Source organism: Nycticebus coucang, chromosome 17 (assembly GCF_027406575.1).
Source record: "Nycticebus coucang isolate mNycCou1 chromosome 17, mNycCou1.pri, whole genome shotgun sequence".
Classification (NCBI taxonomy): domain Eukaryota; kingdom Metazoa; phylum Chordata; class Mammalia; order Primates; family Lorisidae; genus Nycticebus; species Nycticebus coucang.
The window spans coordinates 80,311,921-80,336,021 of NC_069796.1; the positions used below are offsets into that span (position 1 = coordinate 80,311,921).

The following is a 24,101-nucleotide window of genomic DNA, read 5'->3' on the forward strand; positions in this document are numbered from 1 at the left end:
AAAGAGAGCTTTAGCCATTTGATAGGTACTTTCAGTGCCAAAATGAAAAGACTGATGTAAAGTTTTAAGTATTTTCCATTAGCTTGCGGCAAGTAATAGCAAAAGTCCACTTCTGTTTTGTTGCTTCATGAAGTGGAATGCAAAAGACGGCATCTTTTAAGTCTAGGACTGTGAAATAAGCAGCCTTTGCAGGAATATGAGACAATAAAATATATGGATTGGGAACTAGAGGATGGAGAGGAATGACCACTTCATTTATAATGTGGAGGTCTTAGACTAGTCTCCAAGTTCCATTTGGCTTTGGCACTCCTAGAATAGGAGTGTTACATGGACTATTGCCAGATATTAATAATTTCTGTCGCTTTAGATTCTGTATTATGGGTATTAGTCCATTCTTAGTGTCTGCTTTTAGAGGATATTGTTTTTGATTGGCATAGATGGTGGGATTCCTTAATTTAATTTGGACTCATTCAGCATATCTTGCTCTTCCCACCTGTCCCTCAGTAGCCCACACTTCTGGGCTAATTTCTGTCTCTAATAAGGGAAGGCATAATACAGGTTCCTGTCCCATATTCATATAAATGGTTGTTTCTGCTTTAGTTGTATGTCCCTCCCCAAACGGGGAGCAGGACTTTCAGGCATGATTAGGAAGGCATGAGAGAACAGCCAGTCATCCCAATTGCAGATTAAAGGCTGAGAGAAAAATTTGGTAGCCAACTTTCCAGACACCCTCTGTATAGGTTATAGATTTGGGGGGGGGAGGGAAGACCAGGGTTAGAGAGAAGTACAGAAAAATTTGCTCCAGTGTCCAGAAGAAATTCTATCTCCTGGCCCTCCACTATAAGGCAAACCTGGGGCTCCTGAGGGGTGATGACACAGCTGGAGCCATGAGAATCTTCCCCAGGCACCCTCAGTCCAGTTTGGGTGCTGATGGGATCACTGTCCCCAGAGGCCTTCACCTTTGAGGACTGGCCACCCTCCAGTGGTCACCCTTGCATTCTGGACAGGGGCCAGGTGGCTTGCCCAGCCAGTGGTGCTGCTGGGGGCAGTGCTTTCTGAAGTGGCCAGCCTGACCACATTGGAAGCACTTTTCTTAGCTCCACTGGCTTCCCTCTGCCCCTGAAAGGTGCTCATTTGTCGGAGTGCCATTATTAGAGCTGTCATTCTTTTCATATCCCTTTTCTCTCTTTCCTCCTCTTTCTCCTGATCTCGGTTATAAAAGACCACAGTGGCCATTTTAAGAGGATTCTCCAGGTTATGATCTGGGCCTAGAACCAATTTCTGGAGTTTTCTTCGAATGTCTGGGGTCATCTGAGTGATAAATTTATCTTTTAAAATAATTTGGCCCTCTAAGGAGTCGGGTGTTAACCGAGTATGTTTTCTCATCACCTCCTTAAGCCGCTCAAGAAAGGCTGGGGGACTCTTCATTTTGCTCCTGGTTAATAGTAGATAACTTAGAATAATTCATAGGCTTTTTCTTGGATTGATGTAAACTTTCCAGGATACATGTTAGAAAATGTTTATACCACCAGTCACCTTGTTTCTCAGGGTCCCATTCGGGATCCTCAAAGGGAGCTGCCTATCTTCCCATGCAGTATCTGTCCCTTTCCTCAGGAGACATACTGCCATCAGTATTGGCCATGAACCACAAATCACCCCACTTCCTAGCTTCATCTAAGACTTCATTTTTTTCATTAAAATTTAAAGTTTGATCTGGTAGTAACATTACATCTCTCCAAGACAGGAAGACGAGTCAAACCTTTGTCCTAACCCTTGGAGAACATCTATGTACTTATCAGGGTCATCAGAAATTTTTCCTAAATCAACCTTAATTTGCTTTAAATCTGCCAGAGAAAATTGAGTATATACTCGCACACTTCCCCTTTCACCACCCGCAGTCTTAACTGAGGGACCCAAAGAAGGATATGGCTGCCTTTGGGGGGGGGTGTCCCAGTAGGACCAGACAAAACTCTTGACACAGCCTCCCTCCTGGGGTTTTCTGAATGCACAGAGGAAGGTGCAGGAGAGGTAGATGTTGGGTTTGAACTAGGTTGTGACAGCATCTCTCTCAGGAATCCCTGACCATTTGGGGAAGTTACTACAGCCAGGAGAGCTGAATCTGTCTGACACATTTTACACCGTTTTCTTTTTCCCTGAGGAGGCCATTGTTCCCCAGTACAGAGTTGATACTGAGGCCACGCCTGGGTGCAGAAGAAAACCGTACATTCTTTTTTCAGCGTCTGCGGATCAAACACATCCCAGTGCTTCAGAATACAGCCCAGCGGAGTGTTCCGGCAGCACGGGCTGAAAAATCAGATATCCGGGAGCCTGGTCCCACCTGATGACACTTCTCTTGGGAAGAGAACGTTACCCATCTTGTGGGAAAGAACAAACCTCCAGCGTCTTAATCCCACCCTGTATTCCTGGGACATCAAAGTGTCCTACAACCAACCCAAGAAGCATTCCGCCAAACAAAAGGAAGCATCCTTCCAATGCTTGGGGAAGAAGCCTGGAGGAGAGTGGCCTCCTCAGCCCCTGCGCTTGTCTAGGATTAGCCACTCTTACCAGTGTAGCACTCAGTACCCACTGGCTCTCCTGTGCTTATAATGTGCGGGCAGCACAGTCTGAGAAATCAGGTATCAGGGAGCCTGGTCCCACGTGACGTATATGCTGCCCCTTCCCCCCTCCAGCTTCAGAGTATCAATCAAAGTGGGGATGAGCCCCATTCTGGAGAAAATGGCTGTGCAGTGCTTGCACATTTAACTCTATATAATCTTTACAAGCTTCTTTGTAACAACGGAAAGTAGCAGGTCTTAAATGCTTGTTTTTCAACCTCCCTTTTCTTTCCCAAAAGTTAGCCAGGCAATGATAATTACTTTGTGACACATCAGAGTTGAGAGGCACTTTGAAACTTTTGGATCACAATTAATTACAATTAGCAGAAGTCTTAAAGAAACCCGGGAGTCAATATTTTAAACATTCCATTTACACACACCAATAAACCAGAAGAATCAAATACCCATGGTCATTTTCATTGCCTTTCTTCATTTTTTTTTTTTTTTTTTTGTAGAGACAGAATCTCACTGTACCGCCCTCCGTAGAGTGCCGTGGCGTCACACGGCTCACAGCAACCTCTAACTCTTGGGCTTACCCGATTCTCTTGCCTCAGCCTTCCGAGTAGCTGGGACTACAGGCGCCCGCCACAACGGCACGGCTATTTTTTTTCTGTTGCAGTTTGGCCGGGGCTGGGTTTGAACCCGCCACCCTCGGCATATGGGGCCGGCACCCTACTCACTGAGCTACAGGCGCCGCCCCCATTTTTTTTTTTTTTTCAGTAGAGACAGAGTCTCACTTTATTGCCCTTGGAAGAGTGTCATGGCGTCACACAGCTCACAGCAACCTCCAACTCCTGGGTTTAGGGGATTCTCTTGTCTCAGCTTCCGGAGTAGCTGAGACTACAGGCGCCTGCCACAAAGCCCAACTATTTTTGTTGCAGTTGCCACTGCTTTTTTAGCTGGCCAGGGCCAGGTTTAAACCTGTCACCCTTGGTATATGGCGTACCCACTGAGCCACAGGCGCCGCCCACCTTTCTTCATTTTTAAGAGACTGAACTGTAGCTGAGGGTTTAGGCAGGTGTCCTCAAACTTTTTAAGCAGGGGGCCAATTCACTGTCCCTCAGACTGTTGGAGGGCCGGACTATAGTTTCAAAAAAAAAAAAAACTATGAACAAATTTCTATGCACACTGCACACATCTTATTTTGAAGTAAAAAACAAAATGGGAACAAATACAATTCACACTGCTTCATGTGGGCTGCGGGCCACAGTTTGAGGACGCCTGGTTTAGGGCCATTCTTGCCTTGGGGAGTTGCTTCCCTCCACAGGCCTATAGTTGTCCAGAGAAGCCATGTAGGGGAGTCTTTTTGCCCTTTGTTTGGAGCTGACTTGTAGTTAACCTGGTTTAGCCTTTTTTCTCAGACCCATGAAAATGCCAATTGAATTTAATTTTGCAATGAAAGGCAATAAAAAAAGGACCTTATAACACACCTACATTTGAGGCACACTTAAAACATCTGAAAAATACAAGAATGAGCCCGTACAAACTGAACTAGTATATAAAGCAATCCTTTACCAACATTCAAACAAAGATGTAAACTACAAGGAGAGAGAGAGAAGCTGAAGAGGTCTATAGAGATTCTAGAGATAAATCTGAAAAGTTTGGGGCCATGGAAGAGAAGAGAAGATAGTAAAAGCTGGGAGAGCACGATTTTCAGAAGGCCCTCCCACGTCCTGGGGTCAGAACCACTGCTGGGAACTGGGGGGCCTCTGGGTGCTACCTCTTTGCTCAGCTCTCAACCAGAGAAAAGGAGTAAATACAGAACAGTTTCAAAAGTCTTCTAACATTCCCTTCTACTCCTTTCTGGAGCCAAAGGGAATTAGAAAGTTTGTTCCCCAACAGCCTCTTGCCTGTGACCTGGAGGTCAGCAGCTACACTATGCACATTTACCAGCTGATGAGCATGAAAATTATTGGTCTCCATTATTATAACTGGAGAAAAGCAGGATCGAGGTAAGTGGTCCCATTGCTTACCACAGATCTTCAATCCCAGACACAAGCCCCCAAATATGATACCAGAATTTCACTTTTCAGTAGGTTCTTGGTCTTGGTGATTCAAAGAATGATTCCGCAGACAACAGATCAGTGGTGCAACAGGATTTATTTACTGAAAAGAATAAAGACGGGGGTGGCACCTGTGGCTCAAAGAGGTGGTGCGCAGGCCCCATATGCTGGAGGTGGCGGGTTCAAACCCAGCCCCAGCCAAAAAAAAAAAAAAAAGAATCTGGGATTTTCACAACAAAACATCTAAGGACAGCACCTGTGGCTCAAAGGGGTAGGGCGCTAGCTCCATATGCCGGAGGTGGCGAGTTCAAACCCAGCCCCGGCCAAAAAAACTGCCAAAAAAAAAAAAAAAATGAAGAAGGGCCAGAGCTCCTGGCAGGGAGAGAAAACCCAAGTCAGGAGAGAAAAGCTCTCTGTCTGTGTAAATGTCTGTCCATCTCTAGGCTCTTTGTCTAGGGGTATATATAGTTACATGGGGCCCTCGGTAGTGCCTAGGAAATGCCGCCCCCACCCCCCACCCCCCCCTTCAGCCCGCTGGTTCCACTGCTTGCTGCCACCGTACCAACATTGCCAGGGCAGAGGCAGCCAGTCCGTGCCCCCCAGCTCCACAAGCTGGCTGGGATGGCACTTGTCCTATATCATAGGTGGTTTTCTGAAATGGGAGAGATCTTAACATATATGTAGGCTGCTAGAAAAGAGCCCTCTGGGGAGATGGGGAGTGATTTTATACACTTATTTCTAAGTTAATCCCCACTGGTCTACAGGATGGCTTGAAGTGGCTTACAATAAAAACATATTATGAAGCAAGTGCTCATATACACTCCAGAGGCATTTGGTATCCTTCTCAGAAATCCCAATGGGATTTAGCCCAGAGGGTTCTTAATACTGCAGCTTTACACTGGCCTTTTTTTCTTCCTATTCTATCCTTCCTACATCCTTCTGCCTCTGGACATCACACCCTAAACAAGCTACATGCACTGCCCCCTCAATTAATATATAAGTAATTTTTTCAAAACTATCAGTGCTGGAAGAAATCAGATATAGCTAAAAAGTCAAGATAGGAGGAGAGGAGCACAGATATGCAGCCAAAGAAAGGGGAAAGGGAGCTGAATGAGAACAGAACAGGGAGCAGAGCCAGGGGCTTAGAAGAACTAGGAGATGGGTGTCTTAGAAAATCTGATATTCACATGATTAATGCGAACGAGGTGAAGAGGTAAGCCCTCCAGAGCCCTGAGTGCTTGAGGCTAGGTCTTCACCCCACAAGCCCTGATACTGGAATTTCATTTCGCTCTTCAGTAGGTTCTCGGTCTCAGTGATTTGAAGAATGAATCCCCAGACCACAGATCAGTGGTAAGACAGGATTTGTTTACAGAAAAGAATACAGAAGTGCCAGAGCTCCTGGCAGAGAGAGAAACTGAGTCAGGAGAGAAAAGTGCTCTCTTGCCATCTGTAGGCTCTTTGGCTGGGGTATATATAGTCACATGGGGCCCTTGGTAGTTACATTTTAGCTGGGCTTGGTAGTTACATTTAGCTTGTCTGGGACATGTCTGGCCCTTGGTAGTTACATTTTAGCGGGGCTTGGTAGTTACATTTAGCTTGTCTGGGACCTGTGTCTGGGTCACAAATGAATGGCTACAATCCCTTTCATTCCCAGGCCTAGGAAATGGGGCCCCCCTGCCCACCCTTCAGCCCTGGTTCCGCTGCTTGCTGCCACTGCACTAACATCATCAAGGCAGAGGCAGCAGGTCCGCGCCCCCAGCTCCATAAGCTGGCTGGGATGCCACTTGTCCTGTATCAGCCCCATGGTGTCTCCTTCTGAAAAGCTGAAGGAACCCGACTGCTGTTCTTCAGGCTGTTCCTCCCATTCCTCCTCTTTGGTCTATATCTGGAAGTCTTAGCAGTCTCTGGGGTGACCTAGGACAAAGTGGTCATATCTACACATTCTGACTCCTGGCCCTGCCTACTTCATCAGCCTGCCCAGGACCCCTGGGACAGCAAAATCTCTGGAGTTAGGGAGGAAGCCAAAGGAGGGTAGAAGAGGCTAGGAGTCAGGGATCCAGATTCTAGTCCTGCCTCTACTAGCCCATAGCCGCGTGATCCGGGCATAGTGCTTTAATTTCCTCCCGAAGCCTTGAGGGATCCCCAGGAGACGGAACGCTGGGGGGTTAATGCAGACTGCACCAATTAACTACGGGGCGACCTTGCTATCGTCTACGAATACTTGGTGGGGGCTAAAGGGTTAGCTCGCGGCTTTTGTCGGTTACCCTTTACCATGCCTCGCAGAAGGGGGAACCCCACCCCAGGCACGTCTTTTGGCTCCGCTTTGCACCTGGCTGAGAGAGCGGGCGGTCCCCGCGCCGCGGGTCCGGCAGCCTGTAGCGACAGCGGCGGTGCATTGTGGGGTTTGTAGTGCGGGACTTGGGTTGGGTGGGTGGGTGGGCGCGGCCGCGGCAGTTGCAGCGGGGCCATCTTCGGCGAGCAGAGTGGCTGGGCCAGCACAGTCCGCACCTGCGCCTCTCCGCCTGCCCGATGGCGCCGCGGCCGCTGGGCCCCCTGGTGCTAGCGCTGGGCGGCGCTGCGGCAGTGGTGGGTTCGGTGCTCTTCATCCTCTGGAAGACCTACTTCGGCCGCGCACCGCAGCGGCGCTGGGACCGGGGCGAGGCCTGGTGGGGCGCGGAGCCTGCCCGTCTTCCTGAGTGGGACGACTGGGACGTAAGTGCCCGGCCGGGGCCCGCGGAGGGAGTAGGCGGACTCGGGTCTGCGCCTTAGCGCGTGTGGCGGAGGGGTGTGACCGCAGCCGGGTGAGCGCCAGAAGCGCCGGGGTTGGGGGCTTGGACGCCGCAGCCCGCGGGCCCCACGCGGGTGGGCACGAGGCGAGCAGTCCAGCGGGCGCTGAGTCTGCTGAGTCTGGGTGGGTACGCCTGGTGCTGTCCTGCCACGCCGCGGGCCTCGGGCGTTCCCGCCGGCGCGGGAGTCAGGAGGGAGCGACGGGATAGCAATCTTGGGACCCAGCCAGGCCCGCTGCGCCTGCGCATTGCCAGCTGCCGGTGAAGCTCCCCCGCCCTCCCAGGGTCCAGCTTCAAGCGTGTTTCCCCTGTTTTCCTCGGGGGTTGGGGATAGTCCGAGGAAGCTCCACGAGGGTAAGGAATATGTGCGACGTCGCTTAGAGAAAACCCGAAGGTTAGGGCTTGGAATTCAGGACTCCAAAGGCAGCGCTTGTCCCATTCCTCCAGCTCGTGACCACCTGTCCTCTGGACCGGTGGAGTGCAGGCTTTGGTGCCTTTGGTCTTCCCTCAGTAAGGGTCAGGTGGGAGGTTTCCGGCCGCAGCCCGACCTCTGCCCCACAGCCCGAGGACGAGGAGGACGAGGAGCCTGTGCTGGAGGAGCTGGAGCAGCGCGAGGTGCTGGTGGTGGGTCTGGACGGCTCTGGGAAGAGCACATTTCTTCGCGTGCTGTCAGGGAAGCCAGCGCTGGAAGGCCACGTACCCACCTGGGGCTTCAATTCTGTGCGTCTGCCCACCAAGGACTTCGAAGTTGACCTGCTAGAAAGTGAGCAGTCTCTCCACCCCTGTCCCCATCATCTCTACTAAACTCAGGCCTGGATCAAAATGCATATCTAAGCACGACACTCCCGCATTCTTAAAACCTTCCCATCCCTCTCTGGGGCACAGGACTCAGTCCAAGATGTGTATTCAGCTGTTTAGGGCCCTTCATCATTGGGCATCTCCAGCTTGGTCACCTGCCCCTCACCCCTACCAAAGCCCACGTTTAACACTTATATGCCAATAACTAAGGATTCATATGCCAAATACTTGACTGGCATTGCTTAATGAAACTAGTTATATAAAGTCTAGTTATATAACTAGCATTGGTCACTGCCTTCCAAGAAAACTTGAGGCTAAGCAAGTAAAATCATTCATCCAAGGTCATCCAAGATCCTAGTCTTCTGATGCAGATTAAATAGATCTAGACCCTGGCTGTTAAGCACTGTGTGCTCCATTGCTTGTTTCTGAAGGGTACTTGGTGTCTTATCTCCTGTCCTTTGCATACTGTTCCCTCAGTCAGAAAAGCCCTTCTTCTCTTGGTAAACTCCCCATCCTTCAAGATTCACTTCAAACATATCATTCCTTTGAAGCCTTCCCTGACTCCCACATGAGTCTCCTCTGGGCCCCCCTTCTGCTGCAGTATTTGTCACATACCAGCCTGAGTCCCTCACTAGGCCCTGGCAAGGCCGCAAGGGCCCAGGCCCAACAATCCCTTGACTGTGTTCCTCTACAGTGTCCAGCATGAGGCCCAACAGAGAATGAACTCTTTGTAGATACTTGATGATTGAATGAATGAGTGCAACACTTTGATGACTCTCCTTCCCATACCCTCTAAGTCCAGTTTATCAGCTTTTTCTGTCAGCTGTATCCTCTAATATACTGTGTCTGTCCACTCCCCACCTTCTGCAAGCCACTGTCATCTTTACTCTCAGTACTATTTAACTGGTCCTCCTGCTTTCTTTTTTTTTTGATTGTTAAATGATAGCTGTGTACATTAGTGCAATCAAGGGGTACAATGTGCTGGTTTCATATACAATCTGAAATATTCTCATCAAACTGTCCAACGTAGCCTTCATGGCATTTTCTTAGTTATTGTACGTAGACATTTGTATTCTGCCTTTAGTAAGTTTCGCCTGTACCCATTCTAAGTGGTCCTCCTGCTTTCACTTCTGTCCCCAGTGTCACCCAGAGATACCTCTTAGAAACCCATGTCAAGGGCGGCGCCTGTGGCTCAGTGGGTAAGGCGCTGGCCCCATATACTGAGGGTGGCGGGTTCAAACCCGGCCCTGGCTGAACTGCAACCAAAAAATAGCCGGGCGTTGTGGCGTGCGCCTGTAGTCCCAGCTACTCGGGAGGCTGAGACAAGAGAATCGCTTAAGCCCAGGAGTTGGAGGTTGCTGTGAGCTGTGTGATGCCACGGCACTCTACCAAGGGCCATAAAGTGAGACTCTGTCTCTACAAAAAAAAAGAAACCCATGTCAAATTGTGTCACCCTTGCTTAAAGTCCTTAAGGGGCTCTCCACAGTCCTACTGTGGGCTTTGACCCTATATGGTCCACCCCAGCCAGCCTTACTCATACCTTCCTCTTCCTCCCTCCAGTGGTGACTCAACTGCCCTGGCCTTCTTTCTGTGTCTCACACACTTTGAGCTTGCTCTTCCCTCTGTCTGTAATGCTTTCCTCTCTCCCTCCTTCATCATGCCAGATTCAGCGCACTTGTTACCTCCTTGGGGAGACCTTTTCAGACCACCTAGTCCAAGGCCACCCCAACCCCAGCCACTTTCCCTTTTTAGGTTCTATTTCCTTCCTTTCTGAAATGTGTTCATTTTATTGCCCTATTCATCCTCACTGGGGAGGGAATCCTTTGGGAGCAGGGCCCTGCCTACCTCTCTCACCTCTGTATCCCCAGCACCCAGATCAGTGCTTGGCACCTAGTAAGCACTCAGTAAGTACTTGTTGAGTGCCTGCTATGTGCCAGGCATTGTGCTGAGGGCTTTGGGGGGATCCAGAGGTAAGTGCCTTTGACTCTCAGGGCTTGGACTCCACAAGCCCAAGAAGCATAATGAAAAACACTAGAATGCATGTAGGCCAGCAGGACTGTGCATAGGGCCAGGGAGGAACAAGAAGGCAACCCAGATTGGGGATGCTGCATGAGCAACCATGTGTTGGTAGGATTGAGAGTGGCATTTCCAAGGAAAGAGAATGGAATGACAGGACTAAATGAGGAGACTGAAGGGAGAACAGCTGTGCATAGGCAGGGCAGGGGATTCTGACTTTTCTAGACTTTAGGACTCCTGGCTATTGATCACAGCCATTAGTGACCTATTGGCCTGAATGGGCTCAGGTAGAACCTAGGAATTGGCAAGAGGCAAGGCAGCCTAGGAGAGAGAACTGCATAGTACCATTTATGGAGCTATTCATATGTCACTTCTGTGAGAGGTACATTATATATGGTACCTTTGGGTTACTGTAACCTGTTCAGTAGGTAAGTTCAGTGGGGAAGAGACTGGTGCTCAAAGGTAGGGACTTGCCCTAAGAGACCCAGCTGTCAGAGCTGGAACTAAACCCAGGTCTGTTGGGTCTGGAACCTGTGGTCTTTTCTATGTCCTGGGTGGTGGAACCTTGGGAAGTTGGAAGTGGGTTGGAGTTGGGAGGGTGTGGGTGGAGAACCAGGGCCCAGGGAGGCTCTGAACTGGCCCCTGGCCTCTCTTCAGTTGGTGGCAGCCAGAACCTGCGCTTCTACTGGAAGGAGTTTGTGAATGAGGTGGATGTACTGGTGTTTGTAGTGGACTCAGCAGACCGGCTGCGGCTGCCTTGGGCCAGGCAGGAGCTACACAAGCTGCTGGACAAGGACCCTGACCTGCCTGTCATCGTGGTGGCCAACAAGCAGGTGACAGCCATGAGAGGGAGGCTTAGGCCAGCTGGACTTCAACTCAGAGCTGCCTATGCAGGGGCGGGGAGCACGGTATAGCAATTTGGGTCCGGTGGGGTAGCACAGGTAGAAAAGGTGGGGACACTATCTTAGCCTACCTCCACAGTGGCCTGGGAGGTTGGCTAAGATACTGTCCCCACCTTTTCTACCTATGCTATTTCCTTATCCCTGCTTCTTTCTTCTTTGCTTTCCTATCACCTGTTGCCCTAGAAGGATGAGAAAAATAAGTATTAAGCACTGTCTGAGCGTGGTGGCTCATAACTAGTTCTGGCATTCTGGGAGGACAAGGAAAGTAGATCACCTGAGCTCAGGAGTTCAAGACCTGCCTGACCAAAGCAAGACACTCATCTCTACTAAAAAATAGAAAGCCTAGGGCAGCGCCTGTGGCTCAGTGAGTAGGGCGCCGGCCCCATATACCAAGGATGGCAGGTTCAAACCCAGCCCTGGCCAAACTGCAACAAAAAAATAACCGGGTGTTGTGGTGGGCACTTGTAGTCCCAGCTACTTGGGAGGCTGAGGCAAGAGAATCCCCAAGCCCAGGAGTTGGAGGTTGCTGTGAGCTGTGTGACACACTCTACCGAGGGCAATAAAGTGAGACTCTGTCTCTTAAAGAAAAAAGAAAGCCTAGCTGGGTGTTGTGGCAGGCACCTGTAGTTCCAGCTATTTGGGAGGCTGATACAAAAGGATCATTTGAACCCAACACTTTGAGGTTGCTGTGAGCTATGATGCCATGTCACTCAACCTCAGGGCAACAGAGTGAGACTCTGTGTCAAAAAAGAAAAAATTAGTGCCTGCAGAACTAATATAATTGAAAATCAGACCCAAACATTGATCCTGGTGCAGAATTACGATGTTAGAAATCACAGGTGCCCCACTTTCCTTATGTGAAAGGGCATTAAATAAGAAGGAATGGGACACTAAGGTTTGGAATGGAGACATTTGGTTCAACTCAGACAAACATGAGAAATTGGAATGCCTAAATCCTCCTAAGCTCCAGTAAAATACTAAAAAATGTTCAAGGATCTCTTTTCTAATTTCTGGCAATGTAATCAAGTTTTGTTTTGTTTTTTATAAATAAAATAATTTCATACATCTGGGGAAAAAAAGAAAAGAAAAAATTAGGCGGCACCCGTAGCTCAGTGAGTAGGGCGCCGGCCACATGCACCAGGGCTGGTGAGTTCAAACCAGTCCCAGCCTGCTGCTAAAAAAAAAAAAAAGAATAGCCGGGCGTTGTGGCTAGTCCCAGCTACTTGGGAGGCCAAGCCAATAGAATCGCTTAAGCCCAAGAATCAGAGGTTGCTGTGAGCTGTAACGCTACAGGACTCTACTGAGGGCAACAAAATGAGACTTTGTCTCAATTAAAAAAAAATAATAAGTACCTACTATATGCCAGGCATGGTTTTGGATGACATTTGTTATGATGCTTCTGTTGACCCTACAACTATAAAGTACTATTCCTATTTTCCAGATGGGAAATCTGAAGCTCAACAAGGTTTTATGATCTCCCCAAGGTTGTATACCTTGAGAGTAGTGAAAATAGGATGTCCAATTCCCAATCCGCACTTTTTCCTCTCTGTTGTGCCTTGCAACTTCTGGCTGTGTGCCAGAGAACTAAAACTGGGAAGTGACTAAAAAAGTAGAACAGGTTAAATAATAATAACTAACATTTATTGTGTGGTCACAGTGCCAGGCACAGCGTTAAGCATTTGACAATCATGACCTCGCATCAGTCCTACTGAAACCCCATGGTAGCCCTGCTGTTATCCCCAAATGCCTGAAGTTAACACTTACTGTGTGGCAAAACCAAGCCTTGAACTCACGTTTTCATCAGAGTTCCTGCTCTTGACCACCACACTACCTCTTCTGGGCACCAGAGAGTTGCCTCAGGTCTAGCAGCTTTCAGTGCCACAGACCCTGGGTCCCATTCTCAATACAAGGTGAAAGTGCTGCAGTATAGAGCCCTGCCACGTCTCCTGTGGCCTATGCTCATGTGTCTCTGAGAACTGTGGTACACATTCCCAGCCTGACTTGCAGAGAAGCTGTATATCTTTGGCCTTAGATTCCCCAGGCTTGTCAGGAAATACTCAATAATCATTTATAAATGGGTGATCGTATGTCCTCGTCTGCCTAGGACAGTCCCCATGCATGCCTATTGTTTTGGTATAACTTTTTTTTGTTGAGATGAGGTCTCACTCTGTCTCCCCGGGTAGAGTGCCATGGCATTATCATAGCTCACAGCAACCTCAAACCTTTGGGTTCAAGTGATCCTCTTGCTTCAGCCTCCTGAGCAGCTGGGACTACAAGCACCAGCCCCAATACCCAGCTAGTTTTTCTGTTTTTTAGTAGAGTTGGGAACTCACTCTTGCTCAGGTTGATCTCGAACTCCTGAGCTCAAACAGTCCATCCACCTCACCCTACCTGAGTGCTAGGGTTACAGGCATGAGCCACCACCCCCAGCCTGTATAACTCTTAATAGCACCCACTTTGAGCCTGAGAAGTACCTTGGTTTGGACAATAAATCCCTATTTATAATCTAATTTATAGCAGTTTTGAACCTACAGAAGATAAAGCTTAAGGTCTAGTATTCTGTGAATTGCTCTAAGAAGATTCATTTTAGTCTTGGACCAGGGTTTTGAAATTAAAATGCACCATCGGCTCAGCATCCATACACAGTGGTTACAGCGCCAGACACATACACCAAGGGTGGCGGGTTCGAACCCAGCCTGGGCCAGCTAGACAACAATGACAGCTACAACAAAATACAGCCAGGCATTGTGGCATAGTAGTCCCAGCTACTTGGGAACCTGAGACAAGAGAATCGCTTAAGCCCAAGAGTTTGAGGTTGCTGTGAGCTGTGACACCATGGCCCTCTACCAAGGGCCACATAGTGAGACTCAAAATAAAATAAAATGTACCATCACCAGCCATGCTATGTAGTGGACTCTCTTTCTCCAGCTGGCTCCTAAGGTCTTATCTGGAAGTGACCCTGCTATACAGTCTCACTACTATGAGTTCAGGAACTAGTTAGGATTCCTATAAGAGTCAAAAGCTTGGGCAGCGCCTGTAACTCAGTAGGTAGGGTACTGGCCCCATATACCAAGGTGGCGGGTTCAAACCCATCCCTGGCCAAATTGCAACAAAAAAATAGCTGGGCATTGTGGCAATAGCTGGGCATTGTGGCAATAGTCCCATCTACTTGGGAGGCTGAGGCAAGAGAATCGCCTGAGCCCAGGAGTTGGAGGTTGCTGTGAGCTGTATGACGCCACGGCACTCTACCGAGGGCAATAAAATGAGACTCTGTCTCTGGAAAAAAAAAAAATGGCTTGGCGCCTGTAGCTCAAGTGGCTAAGGTGCCAGCCACATACACCTGAGCTGGCAGGTTCAAATCCAGCCTGGGCCTGCCAAACAACGATGACAGCTGCAACCAAAAAATAGCCTGGTATTGTGGCAGGCGCCTGTAGTCCCAGCTACTTGGGAGGCAGAGGCAGGAGAACGCTTGAGCCCAGGAGTTGGAGGTTACTGTGAGCTGTGATGCCATGGCACTCTACCCAGGGTGACAGCTTGAGGCTCTGTCTCAAAAAAAAAAAAAAAAAAAAGTCAAAACCTTGGTTATCAAACCAACCTGAGTGGGAACTTGACTCTGCTACTTAGCACTGTTATCTTGGCTTAACAACTTTACCTCCCTGAGCTGATTTCCAGTTAACTATGGACTGTGAGAATTAAATCAGACTGGGTATACAAATGCCTGTCCCCACATCTGAGACTTAGGAAGTGCCCTATTTACTACCACAGTGGCTGATGAAAAGAGGTTGATACAAGGGAGAGTCAAAGATGAAGGAGAGAGTGTTGAGTTTAGACCAAGGGGTCCATAGGCTATTTTTTTGGTAACTGGGGCCCTGATGTTTCCCAGGGTAGTCTAAGAACAGTTTATTTCATGGATAACAGAGTGGGAGTGTGCTGGGAGACACTGTCAGCAGTGTTCTCACTGGCTTCTGTGTTTTACACCAGGACCTGAGCGAGGCCATGAGTGTGGTGGAACTGCAGCAGGAGCTGGGCCTGCAGGCTGTCAACAGCCAGCAAGAGATTTTTCTCTTAGCAGCCAGCATTGCCCCTGCAGGACCTGGTTTTGAAGAACCTGGCACTGTGCACATCTGGAAACTGCTCTTGGAGCTTCTCTCCTAGGCTGGAGTCTGCGTCCTCACCACCCAGCCTTAGGACTGCGGTTCTGCTGCTGCTGCTGCTTTTTCGTTGCCAGCGTGGGCCAGGAGTAAGAGCCATGTAGCAGCACTTTCCTACTCCCGTTCTTGCTCTCTGAAGAGCAGGACCTGGGCAAGACCAAGAACCATGCAGATGCCCTCCTGAAGTGGTGAGGCTGAAGCAGGAAGGTGGGTGAAATGGAAGAACATAGTGTCTGGCTCATTCCATGCTGGAGTGTGGATCCAGCTTTCCCTTCTCTTAACCTGTACAGTGAGATGCTCCATGGGTTCAATCCTTCCCTCCCTGCAGGTCCTTGTGATTGAAGAACCATTGTAGGTGTACTCTTAGAGCCTTAAGTTCTCCTAGTCGAGATTGTTCTCTCCTGGTGACATAATGCCCTTCTCGTGGGCAGGTCCAGGGTGGTATGCATTGAGCCCTTGCACCCAGTCCTGCATCGTCCAACCCCAGCTCTGCCTGACTGGCTGTGGCCTTGTGCAATCTCTGCCTTTCTGGCCCCAAGGCCATGATTTTTAAAGGGAGGTGATTTCCATGCTTTTTCCTAAATTGAAGATGCATTTCTCAGCCATGGCGATCCTAACAAGGAGCTTTCTGAAGACCTTCTTGCTTCTCCCTGAACCAAAGCCTGGCCTGCCAGCCTCTCTTGACTACAGAATAAGTGGTATTCATCCGCCAAATAGAAAAAGTGAAGGCTGGGTTCTATTTTTCCCGTAATCTGGAGACGAGCTGCTGCTTGTGTACTAACTGTGCCAAGCCCACGTTTACGTAAGTCTGAGAAAGAAGGAGCTTATGTCCCTGGAAAGAAGACTTGTCAACTGGAGCCAGGCATTAACCTCAGAACTGCATCTTATTTATTAAAGGAACAGGCCAAAGTTCAAGGCTCTGTTTCTAGGTGCTGTTATCAAAACCCCAGATGACTGGACCTAGGGTTTTGGAACTTTGAGGAACATAGTTGGAATCATAAATGACAGTGAGATAACTGGCAGCTGTCAATGGAGACAACGCTGTAGCCTTCCCCCCAACCCCAGCCCCTGCTAGCCTTGGCCTTTGAGGCTGTAATTGGCATCATAACACTTCACATTGATTCACATGAACTTAAACTTCACCCGTGGTGCAGGATGCTGAAGGGACGCAAACCTCTTTTGGGTAGATAACAAATGACTTTGGGAGAAGAAATTTCTATCATGTGAATCCAGGTAAAAAGGTGATAAAAAGTTTTTCATCATGTAATCCAAAGGACAGGAAAAGCCAAGGCCAACAAGGTGGCCTTGAGCACATCACTCAGCCTTCCTGGATCCATTTATTTCCCAGCAAAAACAAAGATGGACGGAATTTCTGGGGTTCTGTTCAGTGCACAGTAAACATTCCATGCTTCTCCTGTGCTTGGTGATAAGCCAATTTAAGGACTGTCTGTATTGACACTTAGTGTTGGTACAGGCAGAAGAAAGAGCCTGTTGTCTACGAACGGCCACTAAATGACAGCCACAAATGGAGAATAGAGATTTTGTGTCTTCATTTTGTTTGACATTCACCCAAATGCTTTTGTTGCTTCAGTTTCATAGGCAGCCAATACTGGAAGAGGCACCAGAAGTCAGGGACCTGAGTGAGTGTGATCATTGGAAGAGTTTTCACCTGTGCCCCAGGAGCTGCAGAAACATCAGAATAGGGCACCAGCCCCATATGCCAAGGGTGGTGGGTTCAAACCCAGCCCCGGCCAAACTGCAACAAAGAAAAAAGAAATGCTGATTTATGGCTTGGGGCCTGTAGCTCAAGTGGCTAGGGCAGCCACCACAACACCTAGAGTTGGCAGGTCCGAATCCAGCCCGCCGCCAAACAACAATGGCAAGTACAATCAAAAAATAGCCAGGCGTTGTGGTGGGCACCTGTAGTCCCAGCTACTTGGGAGGCTGAGGCAAGAGAATCTCTGGAGCCCAAGAGTTTAAGGTTGCTGTGAGCTGTGATGCCACATCACTCTACCCAGAATGACAGCTTGAGACTGTCTCAAAAAAAAAAAAGGCTGATTTACTTTCTACAGTAAGAAATGATTTTATTTGCTCTTTTATTAAAAATGTAGGGATTTAGAATAGCCTTTGAAACTTTGCTGGCAACTTTTCATTTTGTTAATGGAAGGGTAAGAAACTTCTTTGTTTTGTGAACACCTTTTTTCTCCATGGCTTACAGAAAAAACTTAAAAGAAAAATCTTAGACAAGTTAACTTTAATGGAGTTTAATTGAACTGAAAGAAAGTGAACTGGGTAGCACTTAGGACCAAAAGCATTTCAAAATGCCCCATTCCACAATGTGTGTAAGATGTATTTATAGCCAGAGAAATGCAAATGACATAGAGATAGCCTGGTTGCCTATAGTCTGGTGTTTGCCTTATTTGGACATGTTTTGGCAGCCCATCCTGTGATTGTCCAAAGGTTCAGCTGCTATGACTAAAACTTGGCTACTTGTTTTAAGAGCATGCTTTTAGATTAGGTTGCAGGTTGTTTACACTTTAAGTTACAGTTCAGCTGTATGGAGGCAGCTTTAAGCCAAACTTAGTTTAGTGATTACCCCCCTTTTTGGTAAGACTCTCAATTTTTATTGACTGAATACTACCTCTTGTCACCATAATAATGGACTTGTTTGACCTCAGAATAAAATTTTAACTTTGCAATGTTAAATTAGTTAGATGATTCTTTGTGTCTGTGTTTTTGTAATTCTAATGAATTTTTTTTTTTTTTTTTGGTTTTTGGCTGGGGCTGGGTTTGAACCCACTACCTCCAGCATATGGGACCGGCGCTCTACTCCTTGAGCCACAGGCGCCGCCCATGTTTTTGTAATTCTAACTGTAAAGAGACCATTTGAGATACAAAGGATGGCTGCATATGAGTATTGAAGACTATGCACATCAGTGAAGCCATGATGATGGTTCTCAGGAGGATAATGCAAAGAAGCTGAAGTACATTCCTTAATAGGCGTCTCCACAAGCCAAACTGATTAGAATCAAACAACTCAAATTCAAATGATTCTATTTTTTAGTAGAGATGCCGTCTTGCTCTTGCTAAGGCTGGTCTCAAACTCCTGAGCACAAGGGATCCACCTGCCTTGGCCTCCCAGAGTGCTAGGATTATAGGTGTGAGCTCCCTCGACCACTCAGCTCTTAAACTCTCTATTTTTAGTAGAGACCTGTCCCTACTAAAAGTAAAAAACTAGTTTGGCATGGTGGCAAATGCTCGTAGTCCCAAATACTTGGGAGGCTGAGGCAGGAGGCTTGCTTGAATCCAGGAGTTTGAGGTTGCTATGAGCTAGGCTGACACCATAGCACTCTAGCCCGAGCAATAGAGTAAAACTCTATTTCAGGAAAAAAAAAAAGTTTAGGACAGTGGGAGTTAAATGGACTTTTGTTATGTGGAGCAAAAGCCTTCCAATAACTATTTCAAAAAAGGTCCGTATGTTTTCCAGTAGGAGTGGGTCTGATTGCCATCAAAGCCAAGGCAATCCAGTCAATTCAATTAATTTTGACAATTTCAGTTTTAAAATGTCATTTGTCATTTAGACCTTTGCAGAAGACTGAGGGTGATAGGGACGATAGTAATGTGTGTTAGTAATACCTTATTTAGCTTCTTTCTAATTTGTCCAGTAAAATAGATTTCTCTATCGCTGGAGATTTTTCTAGAGATGCCCCATAAAGGAAACATATTTTCTCATAACTTCTTTTTTTTTTTTTTTTTTTTTTGGCCGGGGCTGGGCTTGAACCCGCCACCTCCAGCATATGGGACCGGCGCCCTACACGTTGAGCCACAGGCGCCGCCCTTCTCATAACTTCTTAACTACTGTCAGCATCAGCTTTCCTACATGGGAAAGCTTCTATACAACCAGAAAATAGTATATTACAAGAACATACTGACACCACATTGAGGGTGGCAGTTGAATGAGTCCATCTGTAAATGTTCAAATGGTTGGTCCATCAGGTGGAAATATACCACCTGGAGTTTTTATCATCTTCCCATGATTAGGAGTTTGACAAAGCAAGTATTGGTTATAACCCATTTCAGATACTTTATTTTATTATTTTATTTATTTTTTATTTCCTTTAACTTAAAAAAATACCCATTTATTATCTCCCAGTTCTGTAGATCAGAAGTCCAGGTAGGCTGAACTGCATCCTCTGTTTAGGGTCTAGAGGCAGAAATCAAGATGTCAGTCAGAGGATGGGGTCTTATCTGAGGTTCTGGGGAAGAATTTGCTTCCAGGCTCAATCAGGCTGTTTGCAGAATCTAGTTCCTTGCTATTGTATGACTGAGGTCCCTAGTTCAATGAAGAACATTCCTCCTATGGAATCTCTTTCACACTTTGAATACCTTTGACTTTTTCTACTGTCCCCATTTCAGCAATTTTAGAACAGTCATGCCACCAATATATATATATATATTTTTTTTTTTTGTAGAGACAGAGTCTCACTGTACCGCCCTCGGGTAGAGTGCCGTGGCATCACATGGCTCACAGCAACCTCTAACTCTTGGGCTTACGCGATTCTCTTGCCTCAACCTCCCGAGCAGCTGGAACTACAGGCGCCCGCCACAACGCCCGGCTATTTTTTTGTTGCAGTTTGGCCGGGGCTGGGTTTGAACCCGCCACCCTCGGCATATGGGGCCGGCGCCCCACTCACTGAGCCACAGGCGCTGCCCCACCAATATTGTTTATAATTTGGATCATTTTGTTTGTTCTATGATGAATTGTAGAGTGCATAGCTGTTAACAATGGACGCTTCAAGGACTTAAGAAGTACCAGGTGGCCGGCCACTTTGTGCCCTCCATGAGTGCACACTTAACATTAATTTAAATCCTCGATACCAATTTTGTTTTTCCAGATCAGGTGTATTGCACTGTTTGTTAAAATGACTATATGAAAGTTGATCTGGATCAGTCTTACGGAGTTCATTGAAATTGCACATCCTATTTCTTTGCTAACTGAGTTAGCTTGAAAATCTGCCAGGGCATTCCCTTGATATTCAGGTTCAGTTTTATAGGTATGGGCTTCAGTTTTAATAATAGCAGTTTGGGATGACAACAAGATAATAGAAAGGAGGTCAACCACTTGGAGTCTGGTTGTTGGGGTTTTTTTGTTTTGTTTCAGTTGGTTTGGGTTTCCTTTTAGCCTACAGCACCCAGTATTCCCAGGTGTCCCCCTTCCAAGTATTAAGCAGGCCAAATCGTGACCTTGCTTGAGTTTGTGAGAGCAAATGAGATCATAGAGTCTGTTTGTTTCTGGTTTTGAGACAGAGTCTCAAGCTATTGCCCTGGGTAGAGTGACATGGTGTCACAGCTTACAGCAACCTCAGACTCTTGGACTTAAGTGATTCTCTTGCCTTAGCCTCCCAAGTAGCTGGGACTACAGGTGCCCGCCACAACACCCAGCTATTTTTTTGTTGTTGTTGGCAGTTGTCATTGTTTTAGCTGGCCCAGGCCAGGTTCGAACCCACCAGCCTCAGTGTTTGTGCCGGCGCCCTACCCACTGAGCTATGGGTGCCGCCCAATAGAGTCTGTTTTTGAAGGGGAGTCCACCCATCACTATCATGTGAATCCAGGTAAAAAGGTGGAAAAAAGTTACCATAGCATGCCAAAATTGGGGATGACTCCAAAACCATATCGGCTGTGTACAAAAGTATCTACTGATTTATTTGCCTTCAGCTATATTGGTAAGCTCAGGTGAGAGCAGAAGCTCTTCAGTTTGAGCTGACTTAAATTGGAGGCATCCCAGGCGGTGCCTGTGGCTCAAAGGAGTAGGGCACCGACCCCATGTGCTGGAGGTGGCGGGTTCAAACCCAGCCCTGGCCAAAAAATATAAAAAAAAAAAAAAAAAACTGGAGTAGTCCCCTTTCTTTGTTTTTGTTTTTGTTCTTTTAAGGTACTCAAATTTCAATTTTATTGTTTCTCTACACACACACTTATTTGCTACTACAAAGAAAATACAACACATCAAAACTTCCTTTCATTGCAATTTTTGAAAACCAGAAAATCTAATCAATTATTAAGCTCTAGCCAAAATTTTAAATGTCTCAGGAGTTCCGCTTTCTATTAACTTATTATGAGTTGTAATGTCATATCCTGCCAAAGAATAATTTCAAAGGATGTTAGTCTACTTTCTGAAAAATGCTGGGGTTGGATGGAATTTAAAAATTTTCCTGGGTGGCACCTGTGGCTCAGTGAGTAGGGTGCCAGCCCCATATACTGAGGGTGGTGGGTTCAGACCCCGCCCCGGCCTAACTGCAACAAAAAAATAGCCGGGCATTGCGGCAGGCACCTGTAGTCCCAGCTATCGGGAGGCTGAGGCAAGGGAATCACCTAAGCCCAGGAGCTGGAGGTTGCTATGAGCTGTGATGCCACAGCACTCTACCAAGGGTGATAAAGTGAGACTCTGTCTCTAAAAAACAAAATAACAATAAAAAAATTTTCCACATCATATAGAATTTGCAAAAAAAAAGTTCCCTCCCTAAAACTAGCTCAGATGGCACTCTACCAATCTGGCTGCTGCCACTGCCTTTAAACAATTAGGATATGTCTTACCTACTAGGTCTTAATTACAGACATATGTTTTCCCCCATGTTCTTAGGTAAGAGCCCATAATGCCTGATTGTTATGTTTATAAACAAACAAGGTGGAAGGGTTCAGTGCAACTTGAAAGTCCTAGAGCACCTTCCTAATGCTGTGGCCCTTTAATACAGTTCCTGTCACGACCCACAGGTTGAGAACTGCTGTCCTAGAGCAACCATATCTATAATTTTCAATCCTGGTTTATGTTTCTTAATTAGACTGCTATATTTGAAACAAAGTCCATTTATAAGTAGAGAGTTAATGCCATCTGCAGGTTTCACAAGTGGTGTTTCCTTATGATCTGAAACTTTTTCATCCTTTCGCCTACAAGATTTTGTGGACCAGGCTCGACCTCCATAGCACAATGGTTACAGCACCAGCCACGTACACCAAGGCTGGTGGGTTCAAACCCGGCCTGGGCCTGCTAAACAACAAGGACAACTGCAACCAAAAATAGCCCGGCGTTGTGGTGGGCACCTGTAGTCCCAGCTATGTGGGAGGCTGAGACAAGAGAATTGCTTAAGACCAAGAGTTTGAGGTTGCTGTGAGCTGTGACGCCACAGCACTCTACTGAGGGTGATATAGTGAGACTCTGTCTCAAAAAAAAAAAGATTTTCTGGACCAAATTTTTGTAGAAAAACCTTAGGGATTGAATTTAAAAGACCAGCAGTTTTTCTAGCTCTTTTGGCCCTTCTCTTGAGGAGGTTTTGGAAGGGTCTTTAATATCCTCAGGTGTTTTTTGGTTGGTTGGTTGGTTTGTATTTTTGAGACAGTGTCTCACTTTGTCGCCCTTGGTAGAGTGCTGTGGCATCACAACTCATAGCAACCTCAGACTCTTGGGCTCAAGCAATTCTTTTGCCTCAGCCTCCCAAGTAGCTGGGACTACGGGTGCCTGCCACAATACCCGGCAATTTTTAGAGATGAGGTCTTGCTCTGACTCAGGCTGGTCTCGAACCTGTGAGCTCAAGCAATCCACCCACCTCAGCCCCCCAGAGTGCTAGGATTACAGGCGTGAGCCACCGCCTGGCCCCCCTCCTCAGGTTATGCTATTGCCATCCATTTTCAAGCTTCTCCTGGTCCCAGTATCATGTGAGTAAGTTAATTAAGATTAGAGAGTGCTGGATCATAAGCTCCTGTGAGGATTCTAAATTTCTCAGTAAGTTCTTTTTTTTTTTTTTTTGAGACAGTCTTACTATGTTGCCCTCAGCAGAGTACGGTGGTGTCACAGCTCACAGCAACCTCAAAATCCTGGGCTTAAGTGATTCTCTTGCCTCAGCCTCCCAAGTAGCTGGGATGACAGGTGCCCACCACAATGCCCAGCTTTTTTTTTTTTTTTTTAGTCATTTTTTAGTGGGCCTGGGCCAGGTTCAGACCCTCTAGCCCCGGTGCATGTGGCTGGCGCCCTAACCACTGAGCTGTGGGCACCAGTCCATCTCAGTAAGTTCTTGATACTCTCTTGGATTAACTAAGTCCCTTATGATGACTTTAGGCTCAGCTTTAGACTGTGGAGTAAAAGTGGTTAGGCCGGCAGTCTTCCTGATCAGAGGGTCTCACTTTGTAAGGCATTTACCCAGCTTCCCCTTTTTCCATTATTCTCAAATTGTGCAAAACAGTTAGTGGACCCAGAATGTTGAGGTAAAGACAGGTAGAAGGAGCAGTTGGGGTTAATTCAGTCAAGGTAGACCTCTTTCCTCATGTCTAGCTGCTTCCGTCATTCATTTGCTTTTTGTGAAAAATCTTCAGTGTCTCTACAGTGCATCACAGTGTTCTTGTGTGTGGGGGGGGTTATTATTATTATTATTGTTTTTTTCTTTCTTGGCTTTTTTTTTTGGCCAGGGCCAGGTTTGAACCCATCACCTCTGGTATATGAGGCTGGCGCCCTACTTATTTGAGCCACAGATGCCACCCATTCTTGTGGGTTTTAATCCTTTTCCTCTGCCCCACAAATAAACAGTTCTGCCTCAACTAAAACTTCCACACTGTGGCCATCTTAATTATACGCTGTTCCTAGTAAGATTAACCCATCTTTCTAATAATACACAAGTTCTGGGACCCATGATTCTTACACATAAAATTAACCGGGGTTTCAGAAGATGGAGTCTCAGACTTCTTGGATTGAGACAAATCCATAATCAAAAAGTTACCTACCCAATGTCTCTTAACTGAATTCAGTCCAACCCTGGACCCAATACAGTAAATATTGCTGAAATAA

At 47.1% G+C, this 24,101-nt stretch overlaps 1 protein-coding gene across 2 annotated transcripts; it reads left to right on the plus strand.

The window, feature by feature from the left end:
- The first annotated feature begins 7,057 nt into the window (after positions 1–7,057).
- Positions 7,058–17,982, plus strand: ARL10 (ADP ribosylation factor like GTPase 10). 2 transcript variants are annotated; one of them, XM_053567262.1, is made up of 4 exons: positions 7,058–7,330; positions 7,966–8,167; positions 10,876–11,051; positions 15,102–17,982. In XM_053567262.1, the coding sequence occupies exons 1-4, from the start codon at positions 7,148–7,150 to the stop codon at positions 15,273–15,275; spliced, it is 735 nt and encodes a 244-aa protein (XP_053423237.1). In that variant the 5' UTR covers positions 7,058–7,147; the 3' UTR covers positions 15,276–17,982. The 2 variants fall into 2 exon arrangements, with proteins under 2 accessions (XP_053423237.1, XP_053423238.1); XM_053567263.1 differs by having other exon boundaries at positions 10,948–11,051.
- The last annotated feature ends 6,119 nt before the right edge of the window (positions 17,983–24,101 follow it).

Excerpts from the sequence above, each read along its gene's own strand:
- ARL10 (XM_053567262.1), top strand. The coding sequence starts at position 7,148 with ATGGCGCCGCGGCCGCTGGGCCCCCTGGTGCTAGCGCTGGGCGGCGCT. Across the intron at positions 7,331-7,965 it reads CTGAGTGGGACGACTGGGAC|CCCGAGGACGAGGAGGACGA; the intron begins GTAAGTGCCCGG and ends TCTGCCCCACAG. Across the intron at positions 8,168-10,875 it reads CGAAGTTGACCTGCTAGAAA|TTGGTGGCAGCCAGAACCTG; the intron begins GTGAGCAGTCTC and ends GCCTCTCTTCAG.